The 25,511-nt window shown below is 42.5% G+C and overlaps 1 protein-coding gene across 1 annotated transcript; it reads left to right on the plus strand.

The window, feature by feature from the left end:
* Nucleotides 1-12,568: 12,568 nt before the first annotated feature.
* On the plus strand, nucleotides 12,569-25,308 carry fndc5a (fibronectin type III domain containing 5a). Its single transcript, XM_007904250.2, has 6 exons — nucleotides 12,569-12,882; nucleotides 19,131-19,246; nucleotides 19,920-20,112; nucleotides 23,121-23,213; nucleotides 23,693-23,826; nucleotides 24,761-25,308. Exons 1-6 carry the CDS (start codon nucleotides 12,741-12,743, stop codon nucleotides 24,800-24,802), a joined length of 720 nt encoding a protein of 239 aa, XP_007902441.1. The 5' UTR covers nucleotides 12,569-12,740; the 3' UTR covers nucleotides 24,803-25,308.
* The last annotated feature ends 203 nt before the right edge of the window (nucleotides 25,309-25,511 follow it).

Here is a 25,511-nt window from a genome sequence, read left to right on the forward strand (position 1 = left end):
GGACAATGGAGAATGGAGTCAGACGCCTACCTAACCTTATTAACTATTCATCTCATTAGTGGCTCTAAGCCACGTGCAAGCACAGTATTTAATCTTTTTTTATTGTCTTGCTTTTATAAATCCCTCAGCTCAGCAACTTACTATGTTCAACAGCCTTTCATTCCAATTCCCATCATCGTTCATTAGGTGGTTCTTCTTGTTCTTCACTCCTGTCATCAATGCCAAGAATTCCTTTGGGAGACGATTGAATTTCTGGTCCCCGGAGCTGGAATGTCAAGGAAAAACTTGACTTGCTGTCAGTAATACGTGCAGTTTGAGTTTCTAAATTAAGGATGCTTTCCAATAATAATCCTTGCATTTGACACAGCACCTTATCATATCACTGAGACGTCTCAAAGTGCTTCACAGGATACACTGTAAAGTGTGGTGACTGTATGGCTTTGTGGGCGAAACGCAGCAGCCAATTGTGCACAGCGACGTCCCCACAAACAGTCGTGGATTGAGTGACCAAATTATTATTTATTTCAATTACTGTTTTAATATATATTTTTATAAATTAATTATTATTTTCGCATTATTTTATTATTGTTATCTTAAATAGTTTTTGACCAAATAAATTAATTTTTAATAATGCCTTCTGCATTTCCCTTCTGCACATTCCTCGACCTCCCCCCTCCCCGACCCTCCCCTCCACCATCGGCAGCCGTGCTTTCATCTATTTCGCCCTGAACCTCTGGAACTCTATCTCAATCCCTCCCCCTTTGCCACCTCGTCCCCTCTTTGCCCAGCTTCAGAATCGCACCTGACATCACGCAGAGCAACATTACACATCCACTTTGCCAGAGGGAACGGCAGTAAAGTAGGAATGCCTGAACTTATTTAAATCTGATCTGAAGTGGAGCCAGGATTCCCTGTTCGAATGGCAATGTTCTTGAAATCTTCTGCCACATATTTTGCTTACAGCTACGTCTCCTTTGCGTGCCTCTCTGGGATGGCGAATGGTGCTCGAATATTTGTCCCGAAAATATGGTTCAATCTGTCAGGTACAGAAAGAACCCCGAGGCAACAGCCACAGGGCCGTGAACCTTTACACATCTTCGTAGTAAGTATGTCCCTGACTCAGTCAACTCCAATTAGCATTACACACTGCACTCAACCAGCTAAAGACATGACTCAATCCTACCTCTTCATACAGACTGTTACATAATCTGCCCAAATTACACAAAGGAACAAAAAGTACACCCAAGCCGTAAAATTAATCATTTAAAAAAATCACCGGAACAAAATTAACCATTTAAAAATCCTCCGTCTACCACCACTTCCCTTTCCCCCACCCCTCCTCTTCCTCCTCACCCTTTCCCTTCCTCCCCCCACCCCCATCTCTCACAGATTTTTTTAAAAAAATGTTAAATGAAAACAATTATGTAAATAATGCTCATTAACGACCCACAGTGAGAAACTAGGCAACGTTCCTGAACAAATGGAAACATCTTCAAGCTGTAAGGCCTGACAACTTACTCTTGGCCAATCTTGAAGGATATTCTTTGATTTATTGGTACAAAGGCATGAAATTCCACCCCGTAACATTTCGGTTTCGTATTTCAGTTTTCTTTTCAAAACACTTATGTTCCAGCTAATAACTCTCGTCACTTGGAGGCGTTATATGAAATTCTGCTAAACAAAAGGCAAAATACTGCAGATGCTGGAAAGCTGAAATAAAATCAGAAGTCGCTGGGAACACACATTATATTTCATATGAATTCTGCTGCCCAACGCATGGAAAAGAGATTGCTTTCAGAAGAGGAGGCTTTGACGATTGGTAGAAATAAATGACTGGTGACGCTGCATTTTAAGTACTGTTACATGATTACTTATTTCCCTTTTAAAGCAACCTGATAAATATTCATTCAAAGCCTTGGGCAGAAGACGTCTGCAGCACTGCATATAAAGCATCTCTGTGTGGATGGCACCAATCCAGCATTATATGTTGTCCTTCTGTAGAAATGAGCTCTGGGCAGGTTTGTCAGGCAAGATTAATGAAACATGAGTTCGGCACAATCTGAGACCATTTCCCAAGGATGTAATGCGGATGGCTTGATTTCAAAGACGTCCTTATCCCATTTTTTAAAACCACAAAAATATCTTCCCTCATCATACGCTGCATAATCTACAGACCTAACATGTTAGCGAGAAATAGACTGAGCTATGAATGCAAACACAGGTTACATTATACTCAGTTATTTTATGCAGGAGGTGATTAGGATGACCAAACACGCAGAGAAATTTAAATGTATTTTTTCTCATTACTTTTGAGTAATCGCATCAAAAGCATCCAGATACGTCACGCCTGAAATTGCCAATGTTCAGCTTTTCCCCTCGTGTTACCCGATGATCTGTCATCAAGCTATTGATGTGACCTGAAGGGTCATAAAATTCTTGATCAATGTAAGCTCTCTGGGCACGATTACTTAATTAGTGTTTAATGTGAAGTTTGAGTGCAATTTGCACTGTGTGTCCAATTCTGCTGCAAACTGTGTTAAGATGGCCTGAACTCATTTCACATTAGACGTTTAACAGCCAGCAGAACGATTAGGCTGGTCACACGGCCACTTGTACTGAATTGTACGCCAACCTCAACCGAACATTCAAGGTGATTCAGCCCAAAATACACAGTCACTGCACTTTACAGTATATTCTTGCAACTATCAAAATGATGGAAATAATCATCATAATAATGATTGCGGTTGATACAGCGCCTTATCACATTGTTGAAACGTCTCAAAGTGCTCCACAGAATATGCTGTGAAGTATAGTGACTGTTTATTTTGTGGGCGAAACATGGCAGCCAATTGTGCACAGCAGTGACCCACAAACAGTTGTGGGTTGAGTGAGCACACTATTATTATTTTTAATAACCCTAACCCTAAGGGATTATTATGACCAGAATGCGATCCATTTATATAAAGTGATATAAATTTTATATAAATAAAAAGTTCTGTAAAGTTACTGTTTCCTCTGTCCTCTGCAACTCCCCAGTGTAGCAGATATATATATATAGAGAGAGAGATCCCAGCACCACATTGTCGTGTCCACCCAGACTGTGAGTTCAAAGTCCTGTTGAGCTATAATTTCTAACCCATAGCTTTCAGATGCTACCAACTGAGCCAGGTTGACACACTCGTCTGTGCATAACATAAAACTACAGAAATTGCTCAATTTATCAGGATTTAAGACCACATTTGCTGGGCCTTCTCTTGATATTATACAGGAAGAAAAATCTATGAAAACAAATTGCTTCCTTTAACACATCATAGTCTAAAGGCAAATTACACCTGATTACAATTTACTGCTGTGCTAAAGGATCTATAGCGAGGAGGTTGCACAGACTGAATTTCAATATAAAATTAATAGGAGCAATGTTTCAATGGCTATTTTTTTTCATTTGTTAAATTTATATCCACACGTGGAAGGTTTTGTTGGGGTTTACAATGATGTATAACTGGAATGGACAAAGAATTAATCACATAAGCACCGGCAAAGTCCTCTGCAGTACTGTGCTAGCCTCTGATAAGTTTATACTGAATTATGCATTAACTCTCTCGATTGAACAGTGCACAGGAGAGCTATATACCATGATACAGCCTCCTGCTCAGGGGAGCTCCAGAAACTGTGAACCGTACATCACAAACAGCCTCTTCGTTGCCTGAGCATCTGACAAAGATCAGCTTTACACGTTTAATCCTTTGAATTCTCAGCATCTTTTGGAGGAGTCACTGTCTGTTGCATAAATTTCACACAAACAAAGTCACAGTCCACATTAGAATATGCAAGAGAATCCAAAGTAAACTAAGCTGCACGTTACATTGATGGAGCAAACGGGGCGAAAGGTGTCGTCGCTAATTCTGCACCATGTCTTATAATGATGAGCTCTATAGACAGGCTCAACACTATATTACAGACTGAATCATGTCTGTATAATGGTGCAAACTACAGGTTAAAAAGTACATGATTACACCTTCATGGGTTAAACGAGACTGAATCATAGAACTTTGCCTCCTCAACAGCAGGTTGTGAGGAACTTGACTGATTGTCCACCGACACAACAACCACAACAATAACACATGACGTTCACACCGTGCAGTTCATGTCAGGAGGACTTCCCAAGGCGCTGGACAGTCAGGGATTTGGACCTGAGCTGGATTTGGGGATCAGGAGGGCAGGGAGGGAGGGTGGGGATAGGTGAGGTTGAAGAGGAAGGTCTTGAGACGGGCCTAGAAGGAGGCAAGAGAGGGAGCGAGGCGAAGGGACATCCTAGCTGCTTTAAGTTTGTGCTTTGCCGTCCTGGCTGATACCATTTGGCAAAGATTTGCAAAGCATGACACTGCACACCACGCTGATGATTTATGGCGTCTTTCAAGAGGCTTCAATGAAACACCTTTAGAAGCAGAGGAACGTGTGCTTTGTGATGCAGACAAATCAGTTCTGACAGGTCTAAGGAAAGGCAGAATTAATCCAAAGAGTCAGAGATTTCCCTCAGAAATGAACATTCCAGTTGTCTCCGCGTTTAAGATCTTTAGTGTTTGAACACTTTGACAAGCTTGAGTTGATTTTGAATGACCGATAGTTGAATGCCTTCATGTGAAATCAATGCCAAACACTTTATACATGTTTTGATGTCTGAGGATTGAGGAAAGCGGCAGAAGGAAGGAACTGATGGAATATGTATGCTTGCAGGTTGTGGAGCTGAACTTATAACTGCGGTGGAAGTGTTGAATAATTACCGTGTCTATGGAAGCTGACACTCTAATACCGCACATCGCTGGGAGAGCTCTGCATTGTCAGAGGTGCTGTTCTTTGGATGAGACGGTAAAGGGGCTGGCGGTGGGATGGGGTGGGTGGAGTGGTGGGGAGGACTTAACTCAAACATCACTCACCGCCATGCCTTTGTCCATTTGGCACAGCATCAGTCTCTGTTGCATTTCATAAGATGGATTGTATTGATGTGAAAATTCGTGCCAGACTCGAGAGCAATGTGTGGCATTTGAGATCTTTGCCTACTGAGTATTAACAGTATCAGCAACTTAATACTTTGGACTTTTAAACTGATAGCAAAATACGGCAACACTTTAACACCTTGTCTCTCTGTGTCAGAGTCCAAAGTCTTCTTCCCTGACATCCGGTGATTTTCATCCTACGGGTAACAGGATTATAAAGTAACAAAAAGCAGGATACTGCAGATGCTGTAAATCTGAAATACAAACAGACGTGGCTGGGAACACTCAGCAGGTCAGGCAGCATCTACGGAGAGAGGAAAGTGAGTTAACGTTTCAGGTCGATGAACCTTTCGTCAGAACTGATTGTGAAGTAAAACTATTTGGCACGACACAGCTGTCGTTTCCTTAAAGACAATTAACACAAAACGATGGAGATTAAATTTGCCATATTTCACACGATCACACATCAAAGCTGTCACCAGAAGGCAGTTTCTCTCTCCCGGTGTCCTGGACAAACAACAACTTGCATTTATATAGCGCCCTTCGCGCAGGGCAGTGTCTCGGAGCGCTTAACCAAACAATAAAAACAAACAAACAAAAACAAACGCCCAAAACCTTGCTGGTAACAATAGATTTTTTGGTGTCTATTCCAACCGATGAATTTCTCCTCCGAAAGCATTAATGTGTCAGGCATTCATCAATGCCGATCGATTGTCAGCTCAGAACTATTGGATTGTTCGCCCACGCTCACGGCCCGTTTAATTTGTTCGATCAGAGACACGGTAATCGTATCAGAGGATCGCAGTCAGGACATTGTCAGCCGGCTAGGGAAGCACACCCTGCTGTTGTTATGAATTGAGGTTAAAAAAAAAAAGGTGAACCTCTTCTTGGCAAAAAGGACTCAGTTGGATCGCACTCAAATGGGTTCGTAAACTGCTGCCACTGCAGTTCATTTTGCCAACGCAGCTCTCTCATTCCAAGGGCCTTATTAAAAATGTAGATGCCAAGGCAGGGCAGGCGTGTTCAAAACAATTGACTTGAACAGTGAAGGGCTGTCGCCAGAGTCTTCCTCTCCTGAAATTATAAAGCACCTTCTACCCCCCCACCCCCAACCAACCCCCCCACCCCCACCCCGCTGCCTTGCTCATCTCTGCTTCATCTCGCTATTCTAATCAATCAATCATCATAATAATAATAATCCTTGCATTTGATAGAGCGCCTTAACATGTCGTGGAGACGTCTCAAAACGCTTCACAGGATATACTGTAAAGTGTAGTGACTGTGTGTTTTGTGGGTGAAACAAGTCTGGTAATTTTTTGTAAGGTTAGAGACAGACTAATTCAAATATAAATAGGCCATCTGTACAATGCATAAAATCCAGTTCAACCCAAAACATGCTGGACGGCAGATGAAAATTAATTCCTCATCGCTTTAAATCCTCTGACAGCAACTTTTTAATGGGATTTGAAATCACAGTTATCTTGCGACTGGATAATAATTAAAATTTGTCATTTATTTTTTCGGTGAAATTGGGTGCTTGTTATCTGTGGGCTGCAGAGTTCCCTCAATTTGATGGGCAGTAATGAGTATTGTCCTCACTTAACTGTAAATGCACAGGAAGCAGTCTATGAAGCTAGTTGGGAGAATCTCAACACAAGGTGAATGGCTCCCTAACCCTAGTTGTCTTGTTACGCAGATCTTTGCCTTCAGATTTCTGGATTTTTGCAATGAGAATGTAAATCGAGCTCAGTTTCACATCCTTAAACAAGGCAAATATTTAAAAGTGAATGGCGTTTGGAACTTGGAAATCTGAATTAACTTTCATCACTCACAATCCACGACTGTTTGCTGGGACGCTGCTGTGCACAATCGGCTGCCGTGTTTTGCTCACAAGTTACACAGTCACTCCACTTTACAGTATATTCTGTGAAGCGCTTTGAGACGTCTCAACCATGTGAGAAGCCAATTGCGCACAGCAGTGTCCCACAAACAGTCGTGGATTGAGAGACCAAATTATTTTTTTTGAAGCAATTTTACCTCTGGAAAGGGATCCACCAATCGTCTAACAACCGGGTTCCTACTTACTGCTGGTAAACAGAGGCGTGTGTGTGGAGTAAGGACACTTACCTAAGTAAGTTGATAGAGTAGATAGTGTGAGACTGTTTCCCCTGGTAGGAGAATCTATAACTAGGGGTCACAGTCTTAAGATTAAGGGATAGCCCTTTCAAACAGAGTTGAGGAAACACTTCCTCACTCAGAGGGTAGTGAATTTATGGAATTCTCTACCCCAGAAGGCTGTAGATGCTCAGTCCTTAAACATATTCAAGACTGAGATTGACAGATTTCTAAAGGATAGAGGGATTAAGGGATATGAGGATAAAGCGGGCAGATGGAGTTAGGTTAGAAGATCAGCCATGATCTTATTGAATGGCGGGGCAGACTCGAGAGGCCAAATGGCCTACTCCTTCTCCTAATTCCTATGTTCCTATGTAAGTTTTCGCTTTGCTGAAAATCAAACCCAGGTTCTCTCGTTCGCCAGGCGAGTGCTCTAACCACCGCACCGCAGGACTGCACATCAATCTATGAAAAGCTTAGTATTGTTTTACTTTACTTTACATTGTTCCTTCCTGGTTGTTACAGCAGTTTCCCAATTAAGGCAAGTGACAGCAGACCAACAGAATTAAACGTGAAGCTATGGGTCTAAGAGGTTTTCCTCCTGTCTAGATTTCTGCATCTTAGTTCACACAGCAACAATATCAGTCACTGTCTGCAGTGACACGATCACATGCCTTCCCAATTTACACTGAAAATGTACCTTAAGTGCTAACCCACGGAGTGCTCAGACATACAGTACATGCGGTGAGAATTCAATACGTTAAGGAACTGATTTCACAGCCCTATTGGATGTTGAAAGTCGGACCGAACCAAAGCTGCTAATAAACGTTGCATTTTTCACCCATAATGTGTGGTTTCTAAAGACCAATAATTATGTAGGATCTACAGCGCTGAATCACACCAACAGGCCCAACTAGTCCATGCTGATATCTATGTTCAAGAGCCTCCACCCATCCTAATCACAACTAAAATACACAGTCACTTCACTTTACAATATATTTGCCTAGTCTACAGTCACTACAATTCACAGTAAAGCCCTATGAAGCACTTTGAGACATGTGAGAAGGCACTGTTTCAAATGCAAGGATTATTTAACAAGTAGAATCTTACAACAGTGACATTTCTCCACATATTATCCATATATCTATGGATTTGTTGAACCAAGTAAATATTTTTTAAATTATTTATAATTATTCGAATTTATGCCCTATGGTCATACTCCAGCAAACTTCCCCATTTTTCTTACCATGTGTGAATCACTATTGAAATTCTTTCTGAGGGAAATGTGTTCAGAGTAATTTATGTTAATAATGCATGGGGCATCAAAGAGATACGATATTTACATAAAATTACATTTAGTGCAGTTGTGCTTCATAGCACCAGCTGTGTGTTACTCATTATTCTTTTACGCTGAATTTAATGGCATTTCCGTATATTCTGGTAGTGATTTTGGTCAGAGAATGTGTCTGACACTCTGCTTACTAGAAAAATAAAACATCTTGCAAAGTGTCTGAACTCCATCCAGGACTCGGAATTAAATTTTACTATATAGAACGGCAGAAATATTTTTAAGCAGCAAAATTGGAAGTCTTTCAAGAGCTGGCCTTGAACTTGTATATAAGTACAGACAATGTACAACTTTGTGCTACAAAAGCCCTCACCATGAAGTACTTGTGCTCAAGGCATCTATCTGCCCAGTGTGAAACTCAAATGCACAGTCTTATCATCTTGTCCATGTGCAGATAGCAATTCCTCCTTGGCCCAGCTCCAGTGTTCATTGTTCAATGGAACTTGCTCTTCCCTCACTCTGTTGGACTCTGACGAGCTTTGACAGATTCTGGTGAGAGTTGTGAGATGATAAATTCATAGCAACTGCCTGAATGAATCCCTGTGGCGGTCCCAGTGACCATAGGGCACACACAGCTCAGTCTCTACTGTTCAGTCCTATTCAGGAAAAGACCATATTAACAATAATAATAATAATAATCCTTGCATTTGATGTAGCACCTTATCACCTCGTCAAAAAAAATAATAATTTGGTCACTCAATCCACGACTGTGGGCCATTGCTGTGTACAGTTGGCTGTCGCCTTTCACCCACAAAAGTATAGTCAGCCCACCTTACAGTATATTCTGTGAAGCACTTTGAGACATCTCAATGACTTGACAAGGCACTGTAACAAATGCAAGGATTGTTATTATTATTATAACTTTTCCAGACTGGAAATCGAATGCGAGGCATTTCTGATCTATCGATGGAGTTTCACTCCAGGCTGTGTCCTGCCATTGGGGCAGAAACTATACATCTCCCCGCTTCTATTTTCTCTCTCTCTCGCTCTGTGTCCAGTAACAGTGTTAGACTTTATTAATATTTAAAATTTTGAATTTCATTCCATAAAACACTTTTCTCAAAACAGCCACAGCCTGCCTGGAGAACACTGTAGTTTATACTCTCTCTCTCTCTCTCCATATCCCTTTTGGCCACCCTCATTGATTTGCAGCACTGACTGACTGATGCCCATCTGGAATTGTGATGAATTCTCGGGATGTGAGGTCAAGGCATATCACACAAAGGAAAAACAGCTCACCTCAGCTGACTGATGGTGTAGGGAAAAAAACATTCCTCCAGATGCATGAGAGGTGTCTGCAGTTTGTTTCCTTGCTTTGTCAGCTGAGGAGGATGTTGTGGTATTTATTACACCTGGTGCTGGGGAATCATTACATCAGCCTGGCTCATTTGCAAGCATTCTCACCCTGGAAGTTATTACCCTGAGGTTGGAGTGTTTTTGTTAACATAAATCTGAAAATAGAAGTTCTTCCAAGCCCTACATCCTGAAGCCCAAATTCTCCTTCTCGAAACATTTCTTGTCGTTCCATTTCCAGGGTAATAATTCCTCCATAGAAAAAGAAAATTGGACACTCAATCCACGACTGTTTGTGGGACACTGCTGTTCACATAGCTGTCTAAGGACTAGTTTGAAAAATGTATGAACTTACCGAGCAAAGTTGTTGGAACAAGTTCCAATCTTCCAACTCTGGTTGAGGGTCAAACACCTGCTTAATATCAACAAATTCCCCTGTAGGAAAGCTATTAAATACTCCTCTGTATTATTCATTAAGTTACATTCTTTTGGCAAGCTCCAATCAGAAAATTCAATAACAAAATGATTAATAGTTGAAAACCTTTCTGCAAGTATCATATTGTTAAAGAATCAACATTGATTTCTACATAAGCAAGAGAAATTCATTTGGAGCACCATCTGGCCTTATGGATGTGTCTGGCTGGCTGGCCGGCCATTTGGGAAATGTGACTGGAAATAGGTGGAAGGTAATTTCAGAAAAAGTTCCACAAAGAAATGAAAAACTATATTCCAGTAAGGAAAGAAAACCCACGAGACATCGTTATAAATGGTGTCCCCTCTGTGGCAAAATTGAGACTCCAATTGCTTAGAAGATCCATACGTTTAGACCTTATTTTGGGAGCGTTAGGTGGCCAAAGCTGCGGGGTAGGGAACAAATGATTTATGGCTGTGGACCTCAGTGAGAAGGTAAACGGCCAAAGTCGTATTCTTGTTCCATTGACAATTGGTATCCAGCCATCACCCCAATGCTCGTGGGAAAATATCAATTATCTGTTTTGTGTTTTGAGTTAATAGGAGGTTCCTCCAAAGACTTGCTTGGCTGCATTTCAGGGATGTGAATTGGACGAGTGGTCCCCTTTACTGTATTTGCAAATAATAGACTAGAGCGCCTGCCTCGCAAGCGGGAGAACCCCGGGTAGGACGAAACCTAAGGCAAGTTTCCTTACTCCACGCGCCTCTGTTTACCTAGCAGTAAGTCGGACGCCGGTTATTAGTCGATTGGCGGATCGCTTTCTGGGCTAATAATCCCTTCAAAAATAAATAAAGCGCTGCACGGAAATTACTGTAAAGTGTAGTGACTGTGGGTGAAACACGGCAGCCAATTGCGCACAGCAGCGTCCCCACAAACAGCCGTGGACTGAGTCACCAAATTATTATTAACATCATTACATTCTGATGCCAGTTTGACATGACTCCTGCTTTTCCTGGGTACACAAGTGCAGTTGATGGGTTGCCAACCGAGACAACTTGTGGGAGCGAGGTTTGCTGTGGACTGCGGAGAGGAAATCTCGCATTGATTGCATTGCTTCTGGAGAGCAGTGGGATTACTGCACACAAGTTCTGTGTCCTTTGTGGTTGAACATTCCTTGCATTTTCAGTAGCTGGCGCTCTCGGCTCTGATAACATTGCACAGCTTAACTCAACACACACACACACACACAGCTGTGGATCACTGGCGTTAAGGACATCAGTCGAGATTCCTTCAGCAAAGCCACTGCACTGCCAACAACTGGGAAATTGCTGTAAATCGTGTGTGACTGGACTTTAGACCCCTGGTGTTTTTTTTTGGAGGGACCAAACCCCAAGGACAAAAAGAAAGGGGGTGTTTTTTTTTCCGCTTCTTTTTTTTAATAAGATTATTTATTTGTTTATTTATTTATTTAATAATAATTGTCATCGTAAAGCCAAGGAAAGGTTGTGTGTGTGTGTGTGTGTGTGTGTGTGTGTGTTATCAGCAATCCGGTTGGGGTCTGTGGCTGTGTTGGGGTCTGTGGCTGTGTTGGGGTCTGTGGCTGTGTTGGGGTTGGGGTCTGTGGTTGGGGTCTGTGGCTGTGTTGGGGTTTGTGGCTGTGTTGGGGTTGGGGTCTGTGGCTGTGTTGGGGTCTGTGGCTGTGTTGGGGTTGGGTCTGTGCCTGTGTTGGGGTCTGTGGCTGTGTTGGGGTCTGTGGCTGTGTTGGGGTTGGGGTCTGTGGCTGTGTTGGGGTTGGGGTCTGTGCCTGTGTTGGGGTCTGTGCCTGTGTTGGGGTCTGTGGCTGTGTTGGGGTTGGGGTCTGTGCCTGTGTTGGGGTCTGTGCCTGTGTTGGGGTCTGTGCCTGTGTTGGGGTCTGTGCCTGTGTTGGGGTCTGTGCCTGTGTTGGGGTTGGGGTCTGTGCCTGTGTTGGGGTCTGTGCCTGTGTTGGGGTTGGGGTCTGTGCCTGTGTTGGGGTCTGTGGCTGTGTTGGGGTCTGTGGCTGTGTTGGGGTTGGGGTCTGTGCCTGTGTTGGGGTCTGTGGCTGTGTTGGGATCTGTGGCTGTGTTGGGGTTGGGGTCTGTGGCTGTGTTGGGGTCTGTGGCTGTGTTGGGGTTGGGGTCTGTGCCTGTGTTGGGGTCTGTGCCTGTGTTGGGGTCTGTGGCTGTGTTGGGGTCTGTGGCTGTGTTGGGGTCTGTGGCTGTGTTGGGGTTGGGGTCTGTGGCTGTGTTGGGGTCTGTGGCTGTGTTGGGGTTGGGGTCTGTGCCTGTGTTGGGGTTGGGGTCTGTGCCTGTGTTGGGGTCTGTGCCTGTGTTGGGGTCTGTGCCTGTGTTGGGGTCTGTGCCTGTGTTGGGGTCTGTGGCTGTGTTGGGGTTGGGGTCTGTGCCTGTGTTGGGGTCTGTGGCTGTGTTGGGGTTGGACCTGTCCGAGGTGCTGGAATGCATCTCACAGCGTTGACTTGAGAGATGGAGACTGTGGATTTAAAGCTGAGAAGTTGCACTGCACTTTGTAGCGCAATGGGACGTGAAAATTCCCTCTCCTAATGTTGTGGGTTAAGGGTTGGCTTTTTTTTGGGCTTCCAGTATGTATGGCAGTGTTTGACGGAATGGGCCATTTTCTCTGCTGTGTCAGATCAACTCTGCTACTGTTTCTCAGCTCCATCCACATCTGCCTGATCACAGCAGGTATGTGCACATCAGCCAGTCATCTCTCTCTCTCTCTCTATCTCTCTCTCTCTCTATCTCTCTCTCTATCTCTATCTCTCTCTCTCTCTCTATCTCTATCTCTCTCTCTCTCTCTATCTCTCTCTCTCTCTCTCGGCTCAGATGTGTGCTTTGCAAATGGATATTTGTGTTCGTTTTACAACGAGACTTTGTTGAGATTTGGGGTCAGGATCAGTCCAACAATTGCAGGGTCTTAAGTAATCAGTAATGCACTCATTTTTTATTTTGCCCAAATAAAGGAAGGTGGTCCTCAGCAGTGGGTCGGGTATCCCTCACCTGCGCAATAGGACGCAGTCCCTCTATTCCCAGTGCATTGTAGTGTATTCTGGTCTCACAGTCGACCCTTTGGTTAAACATTTTCCAGGTCAAAAATGTTCCATTATTCGTCGAAAAAATCCGAATATGCCATCCCTGACTGTTAGTATTTACACACACACTCACACACACACACTCACACACTCACTCACACACACTCACACACACACTCACACTCACACACACGTACACACACACACTCACTCACACTCACTCACACACACACTCACACACACACTCACACACACTTACACACTCACACACACACACTCACTCACACACACGTACACACACACTCACACACACACACTCACTCACACACACTCACACTCACACACACGTACACACACACACACGTACACACACACACTCACACTCACACACACACACACACACGTACACACTCACACACACACAGTGTTCATTTCTAAATCGATTAGAAAGGGAAGGAAACGGCTGAATATTTATTTGCACGTTAAGTTAACCCTTCGTAAACCCTTTGCGGGTCTCAACACTGCAGCAAAAATAGGACCAATGATTTTTTTTTCGTTTTATCTTTGAATTTGTAATTTGCAATTGTGTTTTTGTTTGTGGCAAAAGATTATAGATGCAATAGACAGTTGCCTATGTGTTCTATAATTCGCACAGATTATTCTAACACCTGTATAACGTCTCTAGACCTGTATATATGTATATATGTATATATATGTGATTGTGTCTATAGTTAAACTGTCGATTTTGAAAGCTACAGTGGGTCATTCGAATGCTTTACAGAATGGACTTTACACTAACAACTTACAACACGTCTGTGCATTGCAAAACAGATGTGATCTGCGTAAAGGGAAATGAAAACAATCTATTTCCATATGTAAATATAAAAATAAGTTGGGATACTGTACTTGGTGAAATGGTTTGATTTTATTCCACCATCCAACACAAAATGAGGCCTGGTTTAACATGTATGTGTAAGGTGAAGTGTGTGCCCTGTGCTGATGCAGGATGTCATTGTTGGTACATTTTTTTGGAGGGTGTAAGAAGGAAAGAGGATGTGATCCTATGTCTCCTCATCACCACTGAGACTGGACTACTGTTCCCAACTGTAACATGTTGCATAGTTTGTAGAGCAAACTGAAGCATTTACTCAGTGGCCAACAGTCATAGAGATGGTCCTGTTACACTGAGGCACTGGATCGAAGCCGCAATCCAATACCTGGTTGGTATTTGCTAATGCGCTGCTAACAGACCCGTTGGATAGCAAACAGCAAGATTGGAAGTGCAAGGATATCATCATACGATAAAAATAATAGTAAACATTGCATTTGATACAGTGCCTTATAACTGCGTTGAGAGACGTCTCAAAACGCTTCAACTGGATTTTGTGTGTTGCAAATGTGTATCGGTAGCCAATGTGATGCTATTATTACCATTTTCAAACAATATTATTATTTTGTAATGATAGTAATAACATATTTTGTAATAATAATGTTTATTATTATTATATAACCTAATAATTATTATTATTATTAGGTTACAAAATAATCATAATAAACAATAATAATAATAATAATGATCAGATACTAAACAGTGCTCAGGCTTCAAAACCGTGTGTCTCCACACTGTGTCGTCGCTGTTTTTAGTTGAGATATAATTGTTTAAACAGTATAAAAAAAACAGTCAATGTTCATCCCCGCAACTGTGTCGAGGGTTTGGCATCAATTAAATGATGAGACAATGGTCACAATGGATGTAAATATTAGATTGAGGAAGGGCGGATCTGGGATGGAGAATGTGCTAAAGCTGAATTCTATCTTTGAATTGCAGTGGTTGGCCAGTGGTCAGCACTGACAATCAGGATTGGTAACGTGAATCTCATTGGCACAGTATAAATAGAAGCCAAGCAGTGTGGAGGTATAAGCAGATTAGGTTCCTGCCGTGGCCAAATAAAGAACCATAGGAAAGAAAGTAGCAGGGGTAGGCCATTCAGCCCCTCGAGCCTGTTCCGCCATTCTATTCGATCAAGGCTGAACAGTAACTCAACTCCAATTACCCGCGCTTGCCCCATATCCCTGACCTAACAAATATCTATCCAAATATCTCAGTCTTGGTATTCTGTGAAGCGCTTTGAGACGTCTCGGTGACGTGATAAGGCAGCTATATCAAATGCAAGGATGATTATTATTATAAGGGTCTAACTCAAAATCAACACATAAATCACCTTATTAAAGGTTAATTCTGGAAGTGCGACTGCTAATGCATAGTTTATTGAATGAATTCAAGACCTTGAATTATAAAGAGAAGATGGTGTAAGAGATAAAGGTGTTCAGCTTCGATATGATGATATTTTTAATCATCTTCATTAATCACAGATTGTCTTCATTAATCACAGCTAGTCGTCAGCCTGTCTACTCAATACCTATTTAGCCAGAATAAAATTGTAGTAAGGTGTCGTGGGAGCCCAGGAGTGTAGAGAGATCTTATCTCACAGCAGTACGGTTCACGCCTGAGATCACTTTTCCACCCATGTTGTGTTAGTGCTCGTGAGCCAAATTGGCCTCAATTTTTTCTTCAACTGTTAATTTGCATTCACGTAATGTTAATTTGTAGGACACTGCAATGTCAAAAAATGTTTTTTTTAAAAAAATAAGAATAATTTGCTCACTCAATCCACGACTGGCTACCGCGTTTCGCCCACAAATTATACAGTCACTACACTTCACAGTGTACTCGCTTTGAGATGTCTAGAAGACGTGATAAGGCGTCTTATAAAATGAAAGGATTATTATTATTAAAGGGATAAAAAAAGGAATAAACTGTAATTTCATTAATTAGCCTAACTCATTGGTTTTAGTAAAGGGGGCCTCACTTCTTGGGTTAGTGAATGAGTTAAGGACAACGCCTTCAGGGGGCAAATAGGGATTTGTATGCATGAAAGGGCAAGAAAATGTCCATCTGCACACATATTGCTTAATTTTCCGTGTGGTTTATTATCCTCTGCGCCTCTGGCTTCCATGCAAGTGCACAAAAAAGTTTTTTTTTTGTTTTACCCACAAACTATGCAGTCAGTTCACTTTACATTCTGTGAAGCGAAGTCTCAAAGACGTGATAAGGCGCTATATCCAATGCAAGGATTAATATTATTATTATTATTGGTTATTGTGGTCATCTCTCTATTGATTGTGATGTCTGATGTTTTCATGGTAAATTAAGTGGCTTTTCTTATTCATTTTTCTGGAGTCCAGGTGGAGAGAGAGATTGTCTAGTATATTCGTTGGTACAGTCAAGGATTGTTTTTCTTTTTTTTGGACAGCCAGGTGTCTGATACATGCAGAAACCCATCACCGTTGCTTAAGAGTCTCCGAACCAAATTGAGAATTCCATGCATCCCACCTACACATGGAAATCCCAGAGAGAGATTATGATGTATAACAGTAATAATAATCCTTGCGTTTGGTGCAGGGCTTCATCACGTCTTTCAGACATCTCAAAGCGCTTCACAGAATGTACTATAAAGTTCTGACGAAGGGTCGTGGATCCGAAACGTTGACTCACTTTCCCTTCTCCATAGATGCTGCCTGACCTCCTGAGTGTTCCCGGCCACGTATGTTTTTGATACTGTAAAGTGGATTGACCGTGTATTTTGTGGGCAGCCAATTGTGCACAGCAGTGTCCCCACAAACAGCCATGGACTGAATGACCAAATTATTATTCCTTTTTTTTGTTGAAGGGATTCACTGTAAACAGAGGATGTTTCTTTTGAGGCAACTCGACAACGCTGGTCTCACCTAACAAAACAGTACAAAAAAAATTCAAGTTTGTACCTTCAATGTTCTGTGGGTCTGACCTCAATTTTGTATCAGCCTCTCAGTATATCACCCCAGGGAGAGTGCTGGAATCATTTGGTGATGAGAAATGTTATCTCTTAGTCAGGTAAATACAGACAGGGACATTTGATGGAATTCTTGTGGAACCTTCTGATGTGATCAATAGTTTACAATTGCCACTGAACGTCGGCAAGCCAGTTAGGACATCGACTGAACGGGATCAATTCGAAGATTCACCTTAAAGTGCGAAACAATGTCATCTAATGAGGTGTTAGCATCAGAGGTCTGACAATGACGCTGTTCGCAACTGCAGTGACTCATGCAAATCTGCAGTGATTCTGTACGTAATCTATATATATATACATATTAATAATTCTTGTGTTTGGTAAAGCAACTTCATTACATTGCTCAGACATCTCAAAGCGCAGGATTTTACTGTAAAGTGCAGTTGACTGTATATGCATCCCCCCCCACACACACACACACATACCATCCCCCCCCCCACACACACAACACACATACCATCCCCCACCCCCACACACACACACACATACCATCCCCCCCCCACACACACACAACACACATACCATCCCCCCCCCACACACACAACACACATACCATCCCCCACCCCACACACACACAACACACATACCATCCCCCACCCCACACACACACAAACCACCCACCCCCCACACACACACAAACACACATACCATCCCCCACCTCACACACACACACACAAACACACATACCATCCCCCACCCCACACACACAACACACACACACATGGGAAACCCTAACCAATATTAATAATAATATTGAATAGACCTTGAAGTAAAGATTTCTATCTACAGAAAAGAAAGGAACCAGAAGAGCCCAGACCCAACACATTTGTTAGGTCAGGGGATCAAGGGATTTGGGACAAAGGCAGGTAATTGGAGTTGAAATACAGAATGGCGGAACAGGCTCGAGGGGCTGAATGGCCTCCTCCTGTTCCTTTGTTTCTATTTGTTTTTCTCTTGAAGTATTTGCATGCTGTTGACATATTTGGAATATTACCACTGGTGTATCTTCAATGATGCCAGAGACAAAAGGAAACACACACAATTGAGATATTTCACATTGAGGGAAATGGAGGCAGTGTCAGGGAGATTTAAGGATTCGCTTCTGAAATGAAACCCGATGAATTGCTTTACGCTTCACATTCCAGAGTGAGCTTGGGAAAAGGTATTCGGGCATTTCATTCAGATTGGGATCCCACTTAATGTCATTTGCACTGTTGTAAGGTGACACACACACACACACACACACACACAAACACACACAAACACACACACAAACACATACAAACACACACGAGTAGTAAATTTCAACAACTGCTCACATTTCTAGCAGCGATCAATCCGTTCTGTTAATATCTGCAGACATTGCTGGTGCAGAATAGCTGCTGGGTTTAGCTGAAAACTACACGGCAAAGTAACTCACAGCATAAAGTGTGCGGAGAGATTTTTTTTTAGCTTCAGGCACTCATCTAAAATGCAATTATTATTAAAAAAACAACCTGCGATATAAATAATAATAATATTCCTTGCGTTTGATATAGCGCCTTTCAAGACATTGGAAAGCATCTCAAAGCACTTCACAGGACTTACTGTGAACCTTAGTGATGGTGTATTTTGTAGGTGAATATGACACAAGCTTAAAGAGTGTCAGTGGGAAAGTGTTCATTTCCCCAGAATTGCCACCCTTTGTGTTGATAAGAATACTGTGCGCAATTGGCTGCCGCGTTTTGCCCATAAAATATACAGTCAACGCACTTTTACAGCGTATTCCGTGTAGCGCTTTGAGACGTCTCGAAGAAGTGATAGGGCGATGTATCGAATGCAAGGAATACGAATATGAAAGTGCAGACCCACATAATACAATATTTCATCCAGTGTCTGGTTCAGCAGATGTTAAAAAAGTCTATTTTGGTTCAAAGCAAAATGGGAAGCAGTTTTCTAAAACCAGCTTATGAAGAGCAGCATGTGGAAAAGGACTCGTTTAATTAGTTTTCTTTTTGTCTAATTATAGACAGACCATCAGCTCCCGTCAATGTCACAGTCAAACATCTGAAGGACAACTTGGCAGTGGTGTCATGGGAAGTTCCCGATGGAGAGGCTGTTATTGGCTATGCCATATCACAGGAGGTATTTCGCTGCCTGTTCATTTGCTCTGTGCTTTCTGGATTCTTAACTTAGCCATAAACCCTGTACTTGTGATCTCTCTCTGTGCACTGCTATTCTCTCTCTCTCTCCCTCGCTCTCTATTTATATATATATATATTTATATATAAACAAAACAACTAAAATAGATGGAAATATGAAATTCGTTCAGAGTAGTTTTTTTTTGCTCACGGATTCTTGTTTCTGCATTCAACCTACAATATTTCAGATTGAACCTGTGGAGTCCTGTACAGTACCAGTTAGAGCACTTGCCTTGCAAGCAACAGGACCTGGGTTCGATTCCCGGGCAGGGCCAAACCTTAGGCAAGTTTCCTTACGCCACACACACGCCTCTGTTTACCTGCGATTAAAAGGGAGATCAATTCAGAATAAATCTGCGTAAACAGAACTTCAGTGAGCGAGTAGTAAATATATGGAACAGGCTCCCTGGGGAGACAGACAGTGGAAGCAGAAGGTGTTGATTCTTTCAAGAACAAATGAGATAGATTCTGTTAGGGAATAATATCTCAGGATAACAGCGTATAGTTTGGGACACGACATGTGCAAGCGACTGCCAGGATGGTGCAGGGCAAACTGGATCGACCTCGATCTTCGTCCGACTAGCAAATTCTTATGTGCTTATGTTCTTATGTTCTAGAAGAAGGATGTACGAATGCTGAGACTTATCCAGGAAGTGAACACCACCACTCGCTCCTGTTTACTGTGGGACCTAGAAGAGGACACTGAATACATTGTTCACGTCCAGGCTATCAGCCTGAGTGGGGCGAGCCCAGCCAGCGACCCCATCTCCTTTACAATTCCAAAGGAAGCAGAGACACTAACCTCAGAAGGTAAAGGTCCTCACATTGGTTTTGACAGGTGTGATGAAAGGAAATTGCTGTTGAGTCCACCGTGAAACTCGTCTTCTCAGAGTGTCCTGTGCTTATGTGACCTTACATCTTTTCCTGGCTGTATCACAAACCATTTTAAACAAAACACCAATGATGCTTTATATGAGCTTTTATTCTTTGATATGCAAAATTGGCTGCTGTGTTTTACTCACAACATACACAATTAATCCACTTTACAGTATATTCTGTGAAGCACTTTGAGACATCTCAAAGATGTGATAAAGTGCTAAGTCAAATGCAAGGATTATTATTATTGCTACTATTTAAGAGCCTAGTTGTAAAAAAAATCCCTTCAAACAATAAACAAACAAACAAACAAACAAATAAATATAATTTGGTCCCTCAATCCATGGCTGTTTGTGGGACGCTGCTGGGCGCAATTGGCTGCCACGTTTTGCCCACAAAATATGCAGTCAATTCACTTTACAGTATATTCTGTGAAGCTTTAAGACGTGTTGAAGATGTGATAAGGCTCTGTGTCAAATGCAAGGATTATTATTATTATTATTGACTCTTCTTTCTCACTACGCACCACCTGCCAGCTGTGCTCTTATGAGCTGGACCCAACCAGAGGCAATTAATCAATCAATTGGACAGCAAATGGGCAAGGCTAACACTGTGCAATGATCGCCTCCTGACTGCTGCTCTTGTGCAAGTCAGGCTCAATCCCCGATTGACAGACCAATAGATTTACCATTCTCGATGTAAACTGAAATAAATGCTTTTACTAATGAAGCCATTTTCCAATTCCCTGCATCTCAAAGCACGGCAGGTTGAGCAAAATACACAGTCAATCCAATTTACAGTATATTCTGCAAAGCGCTTTGAGACGTCTCAACGACATGACAAAGTGCTATATTAAAACGCAAGGATCATTATTAAAGCCCAATATTGCTGAAGTGAACAATTCAAAGCACCCAGGAGCTCTGCTTTCCTCACAATTGCTTCTGAAGGTGCCTTTTACTATTCAATAAAACCCTCTCCTAGAATCAATTTTACCTTTGACGATATTACATTAAGCTCCGTTTCACACACTGTGTTTCTCCCTGTTTACCCTGTTCACCAACTTGAATCGAATGATTCAGCCTCTCGCTAAAGAGATTTTTTTTCAGCACGTTCGACGCATTGGGCGTGTGTTTATAAAACAGTCTCCCATTGAGAAGGTAATAGGACAATGCATTCACTTTGGGTCCAAAGTCTCGAACCCCGAGTTCTAAAGGAGGCAGCAGGAGATGGTTGTCTTGTGGGGAGGGGGGTGATCGTTAAGTTGCAAACAACGATAGATGTTCCTTAAACAGCCACAAAATGCGCTCGCAATTTTATTGGGACAATTGTTGGCCAGAGAAATGATTTTTTAAAAATACATTTGATAAGCGCCTTATTACGTTGTTGAGACGTCTCAAAGCGCTTCACATGATATACTGTAAAGTGAATGGACTATATATTTTGTGGGCGAAACGCAGCAGCCAATTGCACACAGAAGCGTCTCACAAACAGTCGTGGATTGAGTGACTAAATTATTACAGTTTAAGAATCTGATTCGATCAGTGCATGTGCAAGATATTATGATTACTTTCATAGTATCATAGAATTATACAGCACAGAAGGAGGCCATTCGGCCCATCGTGTCTGCGCCGCTCTTTGAAAAGAGCTTCCAAATCAACCCACTCCCCGCGCTTTCCCCATAGCCCTGATCAACCCCTCTCCCCCTATAGCCCTGATCAACCCCACTCCCCCGCTCTCTCCCCATAGCCCTGATCAACCCCACTCCCCCGCTCTCTCCCCGTAACCCTGCAAACTTGTCCTCCCCAAATAATTATCTAATAATAATATAGCTTGGCGTCGGCTGAGTGCAGCTGGATGTCAAACATGTTATAAGGCATCGATTGATATTTTACGTCTTGACTTCCTTTACGCCTTTTGTTTTTTTTTTCCTTTTTGCATTCTCTGTGTTAGCCCCGACTGACAGTTAATTGGATTACCCGGTACAAACACAGCAGTGAAACGCTTTGTTCAAGACGGAGGTGGAACACAATAAGGAATGACGGCTGCAATAACCAAACTGGTTTTCCCTGGACTGAGTTCAAGAGAAAGGGATTAAATGGAAATTCCTCTGCTTTTCTCCTTCAATAGAGCTCACCTGCCGCGAATCCATTTTACGAGGCCCTTGCACATTCCCAAAGTTGATCTAGTATTTCCCATTCATGGAGCAATGAAGTGCAGACATGAAGCCAACTGTTACCGTACACAATGGACTGCGATTTCTGGATGGGAGACTGAGCTGGGTGGGTGGGTGGGTGGGTGGGTGGAATGAATATAGTATTGAATTAGATTATTAAACTATAAGCACAAAATATGGTTGCCACAGTAACAAACTTGTCCAATTAGGTCTGTGCCATTTCCTTCGGCTCCAGCGTACAGGGTTGAGGATACCTGAGTAAGTCACACAAGATGATCGACCACCAACAATGGCTTTGGGCTATTACAGTAATTCCTGTCAAGCGCTTTGAGATGTCTCAGTGATAAGGCGCTATATATCAAATGCAAGCATTATTATTATTATTATTATTTGATAATAATGGGGCTGTGGATTATGGCTGTGGATCCATTCATATCTTCAAGACCGAGGTGGATAGCTATTTGTTAGGTCAGGGTATCAAGGGATATGGGGCGAGGCTGGGTAATTGGACTTGAGGTACAGATCAGTCATGATCTTATAGAATGGCAGGACAGACTTGAGGGGCTGAATGGCCTCCTCCTGTTTCTATGATATAGGGACCTTTCATGTCAAAAGGACGCATCGAAGCCCTCACAGGATACCCTGCAATGTGTAGTGACTGTGTGTTTTGTATTATTACGTTAATGCTGAATGTGTTGTGTAAGCTTGTGGAATAATGATGCCCTCACTCCTTGCACTGGGTATGGACCTCTGTGACATGTCTTTGCAGATGGGGTAACAGCAGAGGCACTGGAGGGCCACTTCAAGCAGCTGAGAATGGGCGAAATGCTTATCATTGTGGTTGTCCTGGTCATGTGGGCAGGTACTCGATTGCCTTTCACAGTTAAGAAGAGATTTGTTCGTCTTTATTAATAATAATAATCATAATAATAATCCTCGCATTTGATATAGCGCCTCATCACATCTTCGAGACGTCCCAAAGGGCTTCACAGGATACACCGTAAAGCGAATTGACTGTGTATTCTGTGGGCGAAACGCGCAGACAATTTGCGCACAGCAGCGTCCCCACGAACAGTCGCGGATTGAGCGATCCAATTATTTTTTAAAATACTGTTATTTACTCATTCATTAAATTTTTTTTAAGCCTTTTTTCATTAAAAATTATTTTATTTTCTGCATTTGGCCCAGAAAAATACACAGCCAATCCACTTTACAGCAATATTGACATCTCAAAGATGTGATAAGGTGCTGTATTAAACGCGAGGATTATCATTACAATCATTGTGATTACTCACATCAACCCGTTGATGACAATTGCTCCTGTTTCTCGTTGTTTGACAGGCGTGATAGCTTTATTCTGTAGACAATACGACATTATCAAAGACAATGAACCTAACAATAATAAGGATAAAGCCAAGAATTCCTCGGAGTATAGCACACCAGAGCACCCGACAGGAGGGCTCCTGAGAAGCAAGGTAAGCGAATCCATCAACAACAACAACAACTTGTGTTTATATATCACCCTCCGAGCGGGCTGGTGTCGCGGAGTGCTTGACAATGGCGGAGTCCGACCCCGTCTCACAGTGATTGTTATACCCAATACCAAATTATATATAACATTACAGCACGGAAACACGTCCTTCAGCTTAAGCAGTCTGTGATGTTACACTTGAATTAATTAATCTAATTGAAACGCTGTCTCAATACGGTATTGTATCAGACCCTCCATTCATCAAGCCCAGCTTTCACACTGCGATTTGCTAACAACTAACTAAGGACGAACTGTGTCCTTTGGCGGGCGGGCCGGTAACCAGAGGACACAGATTTATGATAATTGACAAAAGAACAGAGGGGAGACGAGGAGACTTTTTTTTGCCCCAGAAAATTGGGTCTGGAACACACGGCCTGAAAGGCTGGTGGAAGCAGATTTGATAATAGCATTCAAAAGAGAATTGGATATGTACTTGAAAAGGAAAGATTTGCAGGGCTATGGGGTAAGAAGAGGGAGTGGGACTAGTTGGGATAAGAGTGGGGGAGTGGGACTAGTTGGGGTAAGAAAGGGGGAATGGGACTAGTTGGGGTAAGAACGGGGGAGTGGGACTAGTTGGGGTAAGAACGGGGGAGTGGGACTAGTTGGGGTAAGAACGGGGGAGTGGGACTAGTTGGGGTAAGAGCGGAGGGAGTGGGACTAGTTGGGGTAAGAGCGGAAGGTGTGGGACTAGTTGGGGTAAGAGCGGAAGGTGTGGGACTAGTTGGGGTAAGAGTGGGGGAGTGGGACTTGTTGGTAGCTCTTTCAAAGAGTCGTTACAGGTATGATTAGGCCGAATGGCCTCCTTCTGTGCTGTAAGATTCTATGTAATGATAATGACATTTCAATAGTTTAAACCACAATTTTGTCTTTCGATTCAGTTTCCAAAGAACAAACCTTCAGTGAATATCATCGAAGCCTAGAGTGCTGTGCAGCTGGGAAGAATAGCTAACGGATCGGTTACCCTGGCTTCTCTCGCGAGGGAACAGTCAGCTTCTGACGACTTGGTGCGTTCCACAGCTTCACAACTACTAAAAGCACATTATTATAGCAATTGAGATTTCCTTGGCCCAGGGAGCATTCTGTCCTCCTGCAGACGACCTTTGTAATCAGATGAGGACAGGAAAGACCTTGGTGGTTTGGAGGAGATTTGGACAAATGGTCGTTTTGGGTTCTTACAAAGCCACTTGGGATACAGAATACAGAAACGGGTCACTTTGGTTACACTTATTCAATGTTCTTCCACTTGACGGCTCAGCCGATGAATCATAGACCTCTCTCCCCTCACATTACTGAACCAAGGGGTCACTCGGGGTTTTGAGGGACGCAAGACAGTTGATGTAGACAACAGGATGATGATGTGGCATTATAAAGGTGTGTCGTGTTCTTATAAGAAGAAATGTAATTTTAGGAACTTGTTTGGAAACACCCTACTATGTTATCACTGCAATGCCTCGAGCTCCATCCAATCAGATAGTTGTTGTGCTAATAATAATAATAACAACGATAATAACAATATTAACAATAAGGTGACGTTTTCGATTCTTAAAAAAGTGTCTTTATTATATAAAAAAAACCTTGGTGGCTTCATAATTATACCCCGAGCATTAATAAACCCTAACCCTCCTTGCT

The sequence above is a fragment of the Callorhinchus milii genome, unplaced genomic scaffold (genome assembly GCF_018977255.1).
Source record: "Callorhinchus milii isolate IMCB2004 unplaced genomic scaffold, IMCB_Cmil_1.0 Scaffold10, whole genome shotgun sequence".
In the NCBI taxonomy this organism is placed as follows: Eukaryota; Metazoa; Chordata; class Chondrichthyes; order Chimaeriformes; family Callorhinchidae; genus Callorhinchus; species Callorhinchus milii.

Excerpts from the sequence above, each read along its gene's own strand:
- fndc5a (XM_007904250.2), top strand. The coding sequence starts at position 12,741 with ATGTTGTGGGTTAAGGGTTGGCTTTTTTTTGGGCTTCCAGTATGTATG. Across the intron at positions 23,214-23,692 it reads TGTCCTGGTCATGTGGGCAG|GCGTGATAGCTTTATTCTGT; the intron begins GTACTCGATTGC and ends GTTGTTTGACAG. Across the intron at positions 23,827-24,760 it reads GAGGGCTCCTGAGAAGCAAG|TTTCCAAAGAACAAACCTTC; the intron begins GTAAGCGAATCC and ends CTTTCGATTCAG.